At 45.2% G+C, this 16158-nt stretch overlaps 1 protein-coding gene across 2 annotated transcripts in view; it reads left to right on the top strand.

Annotated features, from left to right (window-relative positions):
• WDR37 (WD repeat domain 37) overlaps positions 1 to 16158 on the top strand; it is a 160088-nt gene that overhangs the window by 128635 nt on the left and 15295 nt on the right. For both annotated transcript variants that reach the window (XM_077268541.1, XM_077268540.1), the window contains exon 13: positions 10019 to 10153. In XM_077268541.1, coding sequence (XP_077124656.1) covers positions 10019 to 10153 — 135 coding nt within the window. The remainder of the gene's footprint in view (positions 1 to 10018; positions 10154 to 16158) is intronic.

Genomic DNA, 16158 nt, shown 5'->3' with positions numbered 1-16158 from the left:
GGTTGAGTCTGATCTGCAACTGTTCAAACATCCATTTATTTAATGGATCTGTGCTTCTGTTCCATTAACCCCTTCCCGACCTTTGACGCATACGCTGCGTCATGAAAGTCGGTGCCAATCCGACCTGTGACGCAGCGTATGCGTCATGGAGGGATCGCGCTCCTGCAGATCGGGTGAAAGGGTTAACTCCAATTTCACCCGATCTCCAGGAACAGGGGGAGTGGTGCTTCAGCCCAGGGGGGGTGGCTTCACCCCCTCGTGGCTACGATCGCTCTGATTGGCTGTTGAAAGTGAAACTGCCAATCAGAGCGATTTGTAATATTTCACCCCAAAAAACGGTGAAATATTACAATCCAGCCATGTCCGATGCTGCAATATCATCGGCCATGGCTGGAAAACCTAATCTGTCCCCCCCCCACACCCACCGATCTCCACCCCAGTGCTCCGTTACGTGGTCCGCCCCCCTAAGTCGTCCTGTCTGCTCCTCCGTCCTCCTGTCCGCTCCCCCCGTGCTCTGGTCCCCTTTCCCTGTGCTCCGGTCCCCCCCCCCGTGATCCGATCACCCCCCTTTCATACTTACTGGGCCTCCCGGTGTCCGTCCGGCTTCTCCATGGGCGCCGCCATCTTCCAAAATGGCGGGCGCATGCGCACTGTGCCCGCCGAATCTGCCGGCTGGCAGATTCGTTTCAGATGTATTTTGATCACTGCGATATAGCCTATCACAGTGATCAAAATAAAAAAAATAGTCAATGACCCCCCTTTATCACCCCCATAGGGACAATAATAAAAATAAATAAAATATATATTTATTTTTTTTCTACTAGGGTTAGGGTTAGAACTAGGGTTAGAATTAGGGTTAGAATTAGTGGTAGGGTTAGGGTTAGGGGTAGGGTTAGGGCATGTGCACACAGTGCGGATTTGGCTGCGAATCCGCAGCGGATTGCCGCGGATCCGCAGCGGATTGGCCGCGGATCCGCAGGGGATTGGCCGCGGATCCGCAGCGGATTGGCCTAGGATCCGCAGCAGATTGGCCGCTGCGAATTCGTAGCAGTTTTCCATCAGGTTTACAGTACCATGTACACCTATGGAAAACCAAATCCGCTGTGCCCATGGTGCGGAAAATACCGTGCGGAAACGCTGTGTTGTATTTTCCGCAGCATGTCAATTTTGTGCGGATTCCGCAGCGTTTTACACCTGTTCCTCAATAGGAATCCGCAGGTGAAATCCGCACAAAAAAACACTGGAAATTCGCTGTAAATCCGTAGGTAAAACGCAGTGCCTTTTACCTGCGGATTTTTCAAAAATGGTGCGGAAAAATCTCACACGAATCTGCAAAGTGGGCACATAGCCTTAGGGTTAGGGTTGGAATTAGAGTTAGGGTACCGTCTCACAGTGGCACTTTGATCGCTACGACAGTACGATCCGTGACGTTCCAAAGATATCCATACGATATCGCTGTGTCTGACACGCAGCAGCGATCAGGGACCCTGCTGAGAATCGTACGTCGTAGCAGATCGTTTGGAACTTTCTTTCGTCGCTGGATCTCCCGCTGTCATCGCTGGATCGTTGTGACAGCGAACCAGCGATGCGTTCGCTTGTAACCAGGGTAAACATCGGGTTACTAAGCGCAGGGCCGCGCTTAGTAACCCGATGTTTACCGTGGTTACCAGCGTAAAAGTAAAAAAAAAAAAAACGTACATACTCACATTTCGGTGTCCTTCAGGTCCCTTGCCGTCTGCTTCCCGCTCTGACTGTCTGCCGGCCGGAAAGTGAGAGCACAGCACAGCAGTGACATCACCGCTGCGCTCTGCTCTCACTGTACGGCGGCACTCAGTCAGAGCGGGAAGCAGACGGCAAGGGACCTGAAGGACACCGAAATGTGAGTATGTACGGTTTGTTTTTTTTTACTTTTACGCTGGTAACCACGGTAAACATCGGGTTACTAAGCGTGGCCCTGCGCTTAGTAACCCGATGTTTACCCTGGTTACCCGGGACCCTGGCATCGTTGGTCGCTGGAGAGCGGTCTGTGTGACAGCTCCCCAGCGACCACACAACGACTTTCCAACGATCACGGCCAGGTCGTATCGCTGGTCGTGATCGTTGGTAAATCGTTATGTGAGACGGTACCCTTAGGGTTGGAATTAGGGCTAGGGTTGGAAATAGGGTTAAGATTAGGCTTGTGGTTAGGGTTAAGAATAGGGTTAGGGTTGTGTTGGGGTTACAGTTGTGGGTAGGGTTGGGATTAGGGTTAGGATTAGGGTTAGGGTTGGATTTAGGGTTACGGGTGTGTTGGGGTTAGGGTTGTGGTTAGGGGTGTGTTGGGGTTAGGGTTGTGATTAGGGTTATGGCTACAGTTGGGATTAGGGTTAGGGGTGTGTTGGGGTTAGTGTTGAAGTTAGAATTGAGGGGTTTCCACTGTTTAGGCACATCAGGGGTCTCCAAACGCAACATGGCGCCACCATTGATTCCAGCCAATCTTGCGTTCAAAAAGTCAAATGGTGCGCCCTCCCTTCCAAGCCCCGACGTGCGCCCAAACAGTGGTTTACCCCCACATATGGGATACCAGCGTACTCAGGACAAACTGGGCAACAACTATTGGGGTCCAATTTCTCCTGTTACCCTTGCAAAAATAAAAAATTACTTGCTAAAACATAATTTTTGAGGAAAGAACAATTATTTTTTATTTTCATGGCTCTACGTTATAAACTTATGTGAAGCACTTGGGGGTTGAAAGTGCTCACCACACATCTAGATAAGATCCTTTTGGGGTCTAGTTTCCAAAATGGTGTCACTTGTGGGGTGTTTCTACTGTTTAGGCACATCAGGGGCTCTGCAAATGCAACGTGACGCCCGCAGACCATTCCATCAAAGTCTGCATTTCAAATGTCACTACTTCCCTCCCAAGCCCTGACGTGCACCCAAACAGTGGTTTACCCCCACATATGGGGTACCAGCATACTCACAACAAACTGGGCAACAAATATTGGGGTCCAATTTCTCCTGCTACAACCCTTGTGAAAAAAAATTGCTTTCTAAAACATCTTTTTTGAGGACAGAAAAATGATTTTTAATTTTCACGGCTCTGCGTTGTAAACTTCTGTGAAGCACTTGGGGGTTGAACGTGCTCACCATACATCTAGATAAGTTCTTTGGGGGGTCTAGTTTCCAAAATGGGGTCACTTATGGGGTGTTTCTACTGTTTAGGCACATCAGGGGCTCTGCAAATGCAATGTGACGCCCGAAGACCATTCCATCAAAGTCTGCATTTCAAATGTCACTACTTCCCTTCCGAGCCCTGACGTGCGCCCAAACAGTGGTTTACCCCCACATATGAGGTATCAGCGTACTCCCAACAAACTGGGCAACAAATATTGGGGTCCAATTTCTCCTGTTACCCTTGTGAAAATAAACAATTGCTTGCTAAAACATCTTTTTTGAGGAAAGAAAAATTATTTTTTATTTTCATGGCTCTGCGTTGTAAACTTCTGTGAAGCACTTGGGGGTTGAACGTGCTCACCACACATCTAGATAAGTTCCTTGGGGGGTCTAATTTCCAAAATGGGGTCACTTGTGGGGGGTTTCTACTGTTTAGGCACATCAGGGGCTCTGCAAACGTAATATGATTCCCGCAGACCATTCCATCAAAGTCTGCATTCCAAATCGTCACTACTTCCCTTCCGAGCCCCGGCATGTGCCCAAACAGTGGTTTACCCCCACATATGGGGTATCAGCGTACTCAGGAGAAACTGGACAACAACTTTTGGGGTCAAATTTTTCCTGTTACCCTTGGGAAAATTAAAAAATTCTGGGCTAAAAAAATATTTTTGAGGAAAGAAAACACATTTATTATTTTCACGGCTCTGCGTTATAAACTTCTGTGAAGCACTTGGGGGTTCAAAGTGCTCACCACACATCTAGATAAGTTCCCATGGGGGTCTAGTTTCCAAAGTGGGGTCACTTGTGGGGAGTTCCTACTGTTTAGGCACATTAGGGGCTCTGCAAACGCAACGTGACGCCCGCAGAGCATTCCATTAAAGTCTGCATTTCAAAACGTCACTACTTCCCTTCCGATCCCCAACGTGTGCCAAAACAGTGGTTTACCCCCACATATGGGGTATCAGCGTACTCAGGAGAAACTGCATAACAACTTTTGGGGTCCAATTTCTCCTGTTACCCTTGGGAAAATAAAAAATTGTGGGTTAAAAAATCATTTTTGAGGAAAGAAAAATAATTTTTTATTTTCATGGCTATGCGTTATAAACTTCTGTGAAGCACTTGGGGGTTCAAAGTGCTCACCACACATCTAGATTAGTTCCTTGGGAGGTCTAGTTTCCAAAATGGGGTCACTTGTAGGGGATCTCCAATGTTTAGGCACACAGGGGCTCTCCAAACGCGACATGGTGTCCACTAACGATTGAAGCTAATTTTCCATTCAAAAAGCCAAATGGCGTGCCTTCCCTTCCGAGCCCTGCCGTGCGCCCAAACAGTGGTTTACCCCCACATATGGGGTATCATCGTACTCAGGACAAACTGGACAACAACATTTGGGGTCCAATTTCTCCTATTATCCTTGGGAAAATAAAAAACTCCGGGCTAAAAATCATTTTTGAGGAAAGAAAAATAATTTTTTATTTTCATGGCTCTGCGTTATAAACTTCTGTGAAGCACCTGGGGGTTTTAAGTGCTCACTATGCATCTAGATTAGTTCCTTGGGGGGTCTAGTTTCCAAAATGGGGTCACTTGTAGGGTATCTCCAATGTTTAGGCACACAGGGGCTCTCCAAACGCGACATGGTGTCCACTAACGATTGGAGCTAATTTTCCATTCAAAAAGTCAAATGGCGCGCCTTCCCTTCCGAGCCTTGCCGTGCACCCAAACAGTGGTTTACCCCCACATATGAGGTATCGGCGTACTCAGGAGAAATTGCCTAACAAATTTTGGGATCCATTTTATCCTGTTGCCCATGTGAAAATGAAAAAATTGAGGCTAAAAGAAATTTTGTGTGAAGAAAAAAGTACTTTTTCATTTTTACAGATTAATTTGTGAAGCACCTGGGGGTTTAAAGTGCTCACTATGCTTCTAGATAAGTTCCTTGGGGGGTCTAGTTTCCAAAATGGGGTCACTTGTGGGGGAGCTCCAATGTTTAGGCACACGGGGGCTCTCCAAACGCGACATGGTGTCCGCTAAAGATTGGAGCCAATTTTTCATTCAAAAAGTCAAATGGCGCTCCTTCCCTTCCGAGCCCTGCCGTGCGCCCAAACAGTGGTTTACCCCCACATATGAGGTATCAGCGTACTCAGGACAAATTGGACAACAACATTCGTGGTCCAGTTTCTCCTTTTACCCTTGGGAAAATAAAAAAATTGTTGCGAAAAGATCATTTTTGTGACTAAAAAGTTAAATGTTAATTTTTCCCCTCCATGTTGCTTCTGCTGCTGTGAAACACCTGAAGGGTTAATAAACTTCTTGAATGTGGTTTTGAGCACCTTGAGGGGTGCAGTTTTTAGAATGGTGTCACTTTTGGGTATTTTCAGCCATATAGAACCCTCAAACTGACTTCAAATGTGAGGTGGTCCCTAAAAAAAATGGGTTTGTAAATTTTGTTGTAAAAATGAGAAATCACTGGTCAAATTTTAACCCTTATAACTTCCTAGCAAAAAAAAAATTTGCTTCCAAAATTGTGCTGATGTAAAGTAGACATGTGGGAAATGTTATTTATTAACTATTTTGTGTCACATAACTCTCTGGTTTAACAGAATAAAAATTCAAAATGTGAAAAATTTCTGGTTTTTTTCACAAATAAACTCAGAAATTATCGACCTAAATTTACCACTAACATGAAGCCCAATATGTCACGAAAAAACAATCTCAGAACCACAAGGATCCGTTGAAGCGTCACTGAGTTATTACCTCATAAAGGGACACTGGTCAGAATTGCAAAAAATGGCAAGGTCATTAAGGCCAAAATAGGCTGGGTCATGAAGGGGTTAAACTCGAGGTTAGTGATCAGCGAATATATTCGTTACTCGAGATTTCTTGGGCACGCTCGGGTGACCTCTGAGTATTTTTTTAGTGCTCGGAGATTTAGTTTTCTTAACCGCAGCTGAATGATTTACATCTGTTAGCCAGCATAAGTACATGTGGGGGTTGCCTGGTTGCTAGTGAATCCCCACATGTAATCAAGCTGGCTAAGAGATGTAAATCATTCAGCTGAGGTGAGGAAAGCAATCTCCGAGCACTAAAAAATACTCGGAGGACCCCCGAGCATGCTCGGGAAACCTCGAGTAACGAGTATATTCGCTCATCACTACTTGAGGTGTATCCTGTTCTCATTCACATTTAGGGATCAGGTTTGGGCAATCACAATTTTGGGGATAAATTAATAACAGAACACCTCCATTTTCCATTTTTCCATTAATTTGTCATCTATTTTGAACTGGTCCATTGGTAAGTGGCGGTCTACCTGCTTCACTTGTTGAAACACCGGGTGAGAGAGAAAGCGTCTGTTCTCAATGGATGTAAAAATGTAAACTGATGTGTGAATGCAGTCCAAGGCTGGCTAGAGACCGCTTCAGTAAATCAACCTTAAAGAGGCTCAGTGTCTGACAGATTTTGATCTGTAGACTGCTTCCATGGTGTCACATGTCAAGCCATGCTGCTTTTTGCAAAGCCTCACTCCTTTTCCACAAAGCAAAAAGTGTCTAAACTATTAATGTGCTGAAAGACATATACTGCAGTTTTTTGGTGCAATTGTACCACCAATTCTGGTGTATTTAGCTTAATATATCTTCCCCATTGTCCTGTGTGTTGTAGTAAACATCCTTCATGATGCTTTTTAGCTACCATATATACTAGAGTATAGGCCAAGATTTTCAGCCCATTTTTTGGGGTTGAAAGTCCCCAATCTCGGCTTATACTCGAGTCATACCCATGGGTCGGCAGGGGAGGGGGAGCGGGGGCTGTCTAATTATACTCACCTACTCCTGGCGCGGTCCCTGCTTCCCCGGCGCCGCAGCTTCTTCCTGTACTGAGCGCTCACATGGTACCACTCATTACAGTAATGAATGTGCGGCTCCACTTCCCATAGGGGTGGAGCCGCATATTTATTACTGTAATAAGTGGTAATGGAGACCGCTCAATACAGGATGAAGCTGCGGCGCCAGGGAAGCGGGGACTGCGCCGCGCCAGGAGCAGGTGAGTATAACGGGGAGGGGAGCGCAGCGCTGCCCGATACTCACCTGCTCCTCGTTCCGGCACCACTCCATCTTCAGCGTCTTCTGCAGTGACGCTCAGGTCAGAGGGCGCGATGACGTGGTTAGTGCGCGCCCTCTGCCTGAACGTCAGTGCAGAAGACGCTGAAGATGGAGCGGCGCCGGAACGAGGAGCAGGTGAATATTGAAAGTGCCGGGGGCCTGAGCGACGGAGAGGTGAGTATGTGATTTTTTTTATTATTTTTTTTTTATCGCAGCAGCAAATGGAGCAAGTGTCTGTATGGAACATCTTATGGGGCCATAGTCAACGTTTGTGCAGCACTATATGGCGCAAATATCTTCATTGAGCATCTTATGGGGCCATAATCAACATTTGTGCAGCATTATATTGGGCAAATGTGTCTATGGAGCATCTTATGGGGCCATTATTAACCTTTATGCAGGATTATATGGGGCATATTTTAATATGCAGCATCTTATGGGGCCATCATGAACTGTATGGAGCATTATATGGGGCTCCTGATTCATTATGGATATTCAAAAACACTTAACCTACTGATGTCTCAATTAATTTTACTTTTATTGGTATCTATTTTTACTTTTGACATTTACCGGTAGCTGCTGCATTTTCCACCCTAGGCTTATACTCGAGTCATTAAGTTTTCCCAGTTTTTTTGTGGCAAAATTAGGGGGGTCGGCGTATACTCGGGTCGGCTTATACTCGAGTATATACGGTACTCAAAAGTTGAGGTTCACTCAAATGGTATAGCCATGTTTTAGATGCCGGCCATCTTTTTTAATGTATTTTTTTGACTAAAGCAAACTGGTCTCTGTAGATGTGCTCCCGAAACTTAACAGTACTGTTGAAGTCTGCAATATTCATTTTTTTGCATACTACCTCCTTGAATGCCAAATGGTGGTACGTCTTACCTAAATAGGTTAGAATTGGTTTTGATTTAAAATGCCGCCAAATTGGCAAATCGGATGTCTATCACTATCATCAGTGGCCCCCTTTCTCCAGACCTATTGTTTTAGGCTTGGGCTACACCGTGACACTGTTCGTACGGCTGAAAATCACTGAATGCTGCTGTTGTGTTGACTAGTTAAGTCATGGCCAAAGTTGCCTTGTAGCCCACCCTAATATTCTAGACTCAGGAAAAGGAGTCTAAGTGGAAGCCTCCAGGAAAACAATGGATAATACAAAAGACCCATTGAAAACCTAATGTTACAGTGACTGTTGCTTGTATTTTGCCCTTTTCTCATTTTTTGTTTTAATGTTGGTGCATCTTTAAGGATTAAGAAAGTCATAAAAAAATATAAAGCGAAATGGACTTTTCTGTGTTCATTTTTAATCTTTTCACTGCTGTCACTAGCTCCAGGTTGCCGATGTTAAGCAGGTGACAGATTCTGAAGACTTCTAGTATATTGCAACGGTGCCACGAGAGGAGTAAAGAAAGATGAGATAATTACAGCAGCAGTTCTGAAATAATAAATCCTTTTAATGTATACACAGATGGGGTTAAAGGGAGTGTTTAGGAGTCCGATCGTTTTATGCGGATTGTTGCTGCACTCTGAAATTACATTAAGCAACTTTGTCTCATTAATGCAGTATGGTCAGGTCCTAATTAGAACCTAATTTGATGTCAATTTAAATTAAGAGGGCTTGCGTAAATTGGGCCTTTGTGACCTGGATAGTGCTAATCTCTAATCAGCAGACTGAATGGAACATGAAATCAAATTCCCGCAGCACCGGGGAAATGACAGAAACAACTGACATTTTAAATTAAAATTACAAAATTCGCAGAAATAGATGTGCATGACCCCTGCTAAGGCATGTGTCAGGAAATCAAATGCACTGGAAGGATAAGCTGACAAACCTGAATTAATGTGATGGTTTTCGCACAGAAAATGTGTCGTGTTTTTTTTTTTTTTCGCTCTCCGTTCTAAGTAGGCTAAATTTCATCTTAAACCGTATGCACATTTCTGTCTGGAGAGGTGTCTAAGCTTCCAGCTATATATCTACACCAGTGTTTTTTTTTTACCCTTGTCCCCAAAAGCCCCCACATTGCAGATCTTGGATTTCATTGCATCTATGATTTTATGTCGGAGTCATTGCGTCGCTTGTTCTATCAGTAAAATGATCAAGTGTGTCGAAGGAATATTACGGTATTGCTGGTTCTGTAGTAGAACACTTGCCAAGTCTCGGATCTGAAAATTATTATAGGGCTTGTCTCAAAAACGTTTGCCCTGTTGTGACATATGGATGTAATATTGGGGGGACATATTTTTTTATGCCAATGCAGAGACGCTCAATAAGGGAGAACCTCCTGAGTCCATGCATTACGTAGACCTCCTACCGCTCAAATGGCCTCCATGTAAAGATACTTTATTGTATCCAGACGCGATTCTCTTGGCAGTAACGGATGATTGCTGAGGGATCGAAAAAGCCGGACCCCCGATCAGCTGATCACCTAAAGTCAAGTCAACGTAACATCTAGTGGTCAGTCCCATCAAGATAATGCACTACATCCCCCATCATCTCATGCTAGTTCAACACGGCGTTTAGTTAATAACAATCAATGTTACTTTTACCAATCATTTATAGCTAATAACCAGAAACCGGTCTATTCAGTGTAGCTAACGCTAGAAAATTTCTAGTTGTAGCTGTTGGCTTAGATCTAAGTTGCTGAATATGTTATTCACTGTAATTTTTTTTACTTTTTATTGGCCATTTTGTGCTAGGTGTGGAGGTGGATATGTTTTTCACGAAGGCCGAAGTTTATTTACCGATATTAACTTTATTTCAGCACTGTGACCTCAGCTGTATTCACGGTGGGGGACAACGTTGTGTCGGGGAGCGACGATCGTACTGTGAAAGTTTGGGATTTGAAGAATATGAGATCACCCATTGCCACTATTCGAACAGATTCTGCCGTAAACAGGTATGACCTAGAGCTGGGCATATGTAGTCCTGTCTGTGGGCAGCAGGAGCTTCTGAGTGAATTAATATACTGTATAGTTTTATAGGAAAAGATGTAGTATTCCCTGTATATTACTAACTGAAATCCCTGCTTCTAATGCCGGAGTCCAGCGGGTGGTTCTACTCAATCATTAAGAGCTAGCCCCTGTGTGCACATGTACAGGGGAGCTGCCAAATGCTGTGTAGGACCACCTCCGGGACTCGGGCCTAGAGATAAAGATAGAATAACTTTTTTCACAAACAATATGACACCATGTTTCAATAGACAGGTTGTCATTAATGCGTTACAACTACATTACCCATTATGCTGTTGCCACCTCCCCTCCCCCCACATGTCCCACCCTTAAAATTATCAAAGAACATAACAATTTTTCTTAACCACAGTAGTTTAATATAAATTTAAATAGAACTAAGAAAAATGTTTGATTTAAAAATGTTAATTAAGAACCTCATGTTATGAAAGTGTGTAAACCCACTGCCAGTTAATGGCAACTTCTTTTTAAATGCGCAGCTAATGGGGAAAGGGTTGTCTGCCAGTACAGGGGCTGTTGGGCACATGACTTGCAGGCGTTGTGTTGCGGCGGCCATCATGCAGCCCTACACTTATTAGAGCGGGGTCCTACTATAGAGACATGGCAGGTGGGCTTATGCGCTTTGATCAGAATGTTGCCCTTGCTCATGTAATGCGCATCTCATCAAACTGTACCGCTCTAGGTCTCTGCATAGTTGGCCTTACCGTGCGGCCTACTTTTTTTTTTTTATCAGATAGATTTTTATTATCCGCTAAGAATAAACAATCAGAATATTTCTCATGACCATGTTACATTAAACATTTACAGATAACTTTTTACCCCTGACCCAAAGCCCCCCCCCATCCCGCCCAACCCCCAGAGACCTCAGCCAGAGCCACCCCACTTCCCATCATCATACAAGCATTTGAATAAACATCCATTATATTTCCATTATATTATATTTCCATTGAATACTAGGCTCCCTATAGTCTCATTTATCATCCTAATTCAAGTCCATCCACGGTTGCCACAGCTTGTGGAAGATGTCCAGCTTATTCCTTTTGGTGTAGATACTTTTCTCCAATGTAAGTATATGCTCCGTTTGCTGAAGAAAGTCTCTCCTTGTTGGAGGTTCCTCTCTAATCCAAAATTTGGCGATCAATTTCCTAGCAATGAATAACAATCGTGCAATAACTATTTTAAACATGTTGTCCGTAACGATTTCCTCCACATATCCCAATATGCAAGTCAGTGGATTCCTAGGGACAGAACATCCATACACCAGTTCAATACGATTTAAAACAAGTATCCAGAAGGAGGACAGTCTAGGGCACTGCCACATCATATGCAATATCCCCGCTTGGGATTGTGAGCACCGAGGGCATTCCGAGTTTTGCCTAAGCCCAGCCTTGAACAACCTGTTAGGGGTTCTATAGGCCCTATGGATTATGAATAACTGTGATAGCCTGCCAGGTTCACTCATTGATATCTTGGGCACATATTCTAGGATCGATTCCCATCTATCATTATCAATCATTCCCAATTCAGCTTCCCATTTCCCTTTAGCTCGGATGGGATGTTTTTCCAGGAAAGAAAAAAGCAGAAACCCATATGTTTCCGAAATCGCCCCCTTCGTGCAGCTATTCTTAAGGATATAGTCGAGCATGAGATCAATCTCTACCACTATGGCTCCCCTTTTATTCTGTGCCTGATAAGCATGAGAGATACGATTATACTGGAACAATTCAGACCGTGGTAACTGAAATTCTTCCTGCAACTCCTCAAAAGTTTTAAGTCTGCTCTGACTTATCAGCTGCACCAGCCGTTTAATACCTGCTGCAGACCAAGAGTGAAAACCCTCCCTCTGCCTAAATTCCGGTAGATATATGTTGTCCCAAATAGGCGAAAATCTGGTGAACCCACTCACACCCCTAATGAGTTTAACTTTTTCCCATACACTGTGAATTAATCTAATAGTGCACCCCTGTGAACCCATTTTTTTGAATTGTCCTCCCTCCAAACTGTCACTCAAAACGTCCGCATGTAGTAAGAACCTCAAGCTATTAGGTATTTGCACATTCCCTGCCTCCTCCCCCCATCCTTTAAGATGTTGACACTGTGCTGCTAAGAAGTATAGCCATGGATTAGGAAGTGCAAGACCCCCCTCTGTTTTGGACCTCTGAAGAATCTCCTGTTTAAACCTAGGACTCCTTCCTCCCCATATTAATTCCCCAAACAAAGACCTAATCTTACGGAATCTGCATTGTGTAATCCAAATGGGAGAATTATATAGCACGTACAACAACTGTGGCATTACAATCATCTTTAAGGGTACTGTCACAGTGGCACTTTGATCGCTACGACGGTACGATTCGTGACGTTCTAGCGATATCGTTACGATATCGCTGTGTCTGACACGCAGCAGCGATCAGGGACCCTGCTGAGAATCGTACGTCGTAGCAGATCGTTTGGAACTTTCTTTCGTCGCTGGATCTCCCGCTGTCATCGCTGGATCGTTGTGTGTGACAGCGATCCAGCGATGCGTTCGCTTGTAACCAGGGTAAACATCGGGTTACTAAGTGCAGGGCCGCGCTTAGTAACCCGATGTTTACCGTGGTTACCAGCGTAAAAGTAAAAAACAAACAAACAGTACATACTCACATTCCGGTGTCTGTCCCCCGGCGTTCTGCTTCTCTGCACTGTGAGCGCCGGCCGGCCGGAAAGCGAGCACAGCGGTGACGTCACCGCTGTGCTTTCCGGCTGGCAGACACAGTGCAGAGAAGCAGAACGCCGGGGGACAGACACCGGAATGTAAGTATGTACTGTTTGTTTTTTTTTACTTTTACGCTGGTAACTACGGTAAACATCGGGTTACTAAGCGCGGCTCTGCGCTTAGTAACCCGATGTTTACCCTGGTTACCCGGGGACTTCGGCATCGTTGGTCGCTGGAGAGCTGACTGTGTGACAGCTCCCCAGCGACCACACAACGACTTACCAACGATCACGGCCAGGTCGTATCGCTGGTCGTGATCGTTGGTAAATCGTTTAGTGTGACAGTACCCTAAGAGGTTCACCCTACCAACCACCGATAAATGTAATTTGTTCCACGCCGTAATCTTGGTACGAATTTTCTGCATTACCGGACTTAAATTCAGTTCCTCAAAGGTAGTCAGAGGAAGGCTGGGTTCACATTGCGTTAATGTGTGCACGCTAACGGACAGCGTTGCACGGCGAAAATGTCGCAATTAACGCCGTGCAACGGGGCCGTTAGCGTGCCCATTGACAGCAATGTCAATTTCTCCTGCAGCGCATCACTAGCGCGTGCCTTTTTCGGTTCGCGCTAGTGATGTGCCGTTCTTCTGTGACGCGCCTCGGACGCTGCTTGCAGCGTCCGCGGCGCGCCCGAGGTCCGTTCCCCGCTCTCGCAGATCGGGGATCTGCGAGAGTGGGGACGTTAACGCGACCCCTAACACGGCCCCTAAATAAACATTGCGTTAGCGCAATCCGCTAGCGCTAAACGGATTGCCCTAACGCAATGTGAACCTAGCCGAAGAGCAATCTGAATACCCAAATATTTCAATTTTTGAACAAACTTTAATTTTGTGCTTATCACCCTCTCTCCACTGCCCATACTGTCCTCCTCAATCAACAACATACAAGACTTATCCCAGTTAATTGTGAGTCCCGAAAACCGACAAAACTCCTCAATCAAAGCAACCGCATTGCACAGGGACCTCTCAGGATCCTCCAGGAACAACAAAATATCGTCAGCATATAATGCAATTTTGTCTTCCCTCTTACCATAGATGTAACCTCTAACCTCCTGAGCACCTCTTATTTTAGCCGCTAACGGCTCCACGGCCAGAGCGAAGAGCAACGGGGACAGCGGACACCCCTGTCTGGTACCCCTAAACAGCGGGAAACTCTCTGACAATTTATTATTAACTCTAATTTTTGCTGTTGGGAACGAGTACAACAACTTAACCCAGGAGATGAATTTTGGACCAAACCCTAAGCGATCCAGTACCGACCGCAAGTAACTCCACTCCACGCAATCAAAGGCCTTGTGGGCATCTAAAGACACCACAACTCTTTTTCCGGCATTGTCTGCGGGAATTTGCATATTTAAAAATAGCCTCCTCAAGTTAATTGCCGTGGATTTATTGGGCATAAAACCAGATTGGTCTGGGTGAATCAATTTATCAATCACTTGGGACAGCCTGTTCGCCAGGGCCTTCGCCAAAATCTTTATGTCAGCCGTTAGAAGTGAAATTGGTCTATATGACTCCGGCTGCTGAGGGTCTTTATCAGCTTTAGGAATAACCACAACAATGGCCTCTCTCATTGATGGGGGCAGCACTCCCCTCTCCAACGACTCAGAGAGTACTCGCTCCAATTTGGGCATTAACTCTGCATTGAGAATTTTATAAACCTCTACTGGGATACCGTCCGTCCCCGGAGCACCGTGCGGCCTACTTAGCTGGCCAAAAATTGTCACATTTACTAACTGTTAAATCCGGTGGTGTTGGTTGTTCTGGTTCTTCGAAGTGTTTTATAGCAAACAACTATAAATATTTTTAATTTTGGGGGTGAAAATTTTTCTATAAAATGTGTGCGGTCATGTACCATGTCAGGGGATTGTATATCCTTTTTGCCATTGCCTTGCGCCATTGTACAGCTAGTAAGCCGTCCTTATCCCAGGGTGTAGGAATACATTATGATATTGTTCCGTAATCATCAATACTCACTCCACTGGTTCCAGACAAACTGTAATCACTTTTCAGTGCTGCAAGAGGAAGCAACATGGATTCAGTCTGCAGCTTTATAGAAATAAAATTTGAATACACTTCATTCTCTTCCCAGCCAAGAATTCACAAGTGTGAAATGGGACAAGTGAATGAGCTGAGACATTAACGTAATGTGCTGCGGTTGCCATTACCAGGTCTTCCATTTATCACTAGCTCTTGAGATGACTACTCAGTGTTTGCTTGTTATATTGACGGGTGTGCGGAAAAAACAACAAATCTATTTATTCATATATATCTATATAAAGATAATAAGGATAATCGTGCCCTAAGGGTACTGTCACACAGTCACATTTTGATCGCTACGACGGTACGATTCGTGACGTTCTAGCGATATCGTTACGATATCGCAGTGTCTGACACGCAGCAGCGATCAGGGATCCTGCTGAGAATCGTACGTCGTAGCAGATCGTGTGGAACTTTCTTTCGTCGCTTGATCACCCGCTGACATCGCTGGATCGTTGTGTGTGACAGCGATCCAGCGATGTGTTCGCTTGTAACCAGGGTAAACATCGGGTAACTAAGCGCAGGGCCGCGCTTAGTAACCCGATGTTTACCGTGGTTACCAGCGTAAACGTAAAAAAACAAACAGTACATACTTACATTCCGGTGTCTGTCCTCCAGCGTCTCAGCTTCTCTCCACTGTGTGAGCGTCTGCCAGCCGGAAAGCGAGCACAGCGGTGACGTCTGACGTCACCGCTGTGCTTGCCGGCTATGGCGCTTACACAGTGGAGAGAAGCAGAACGCCGGGGACAGACACCGGAATGTAAGTATGTACTGTTTGTTTTTTTATTACTTTTACGCTGGTAACCACGGTAAACATCGGGTTACTAAGCGCGGCCCTGCGCTTAGTTACCCGATGTTTACCCTGGTTACCGGGGACTTCGGCATCGCTCCAGCGCCGTGATTGCAACGTGTGACCGCAGTCTACGACGCTGGAGCGATATTCATACGATCGCTGCGACGTCACGGATCGTGCCGTCGTAGCGATCAAAATGGTACTGTGTGACAGTACCCTAAAGCCCCAAATCAGTGTGTACAAATGGTGATGATTTGCCAATAAATCAGTTTAATCCCAAACCCCTAAATTGCAAAAAAGTGCAATTGCACATTTTTTTTTTCCATGTTCACTAGTGATGAGCGAGTGTACT

Source organism: Ranitomeya variabilis, chromosome 6 (genome assembly GCF_051348905.1).
Source record: "Ranitomeya variabilis isolate aRanVar5 chromosome 6, aRanVar5.hap1, whole genome shotgun sequence".
NCBI lineage: Eukaryota > Metazoa > Chordata > Amphibia > Anura > Dendrobatidae > Ranitomeya > Ranitomeya variabilis.
The sequence above is the reverse complement of the archived record's forward strand: the minus strand, read 5'-3'. Positions and strand labels throughout refer to the sequence as shown.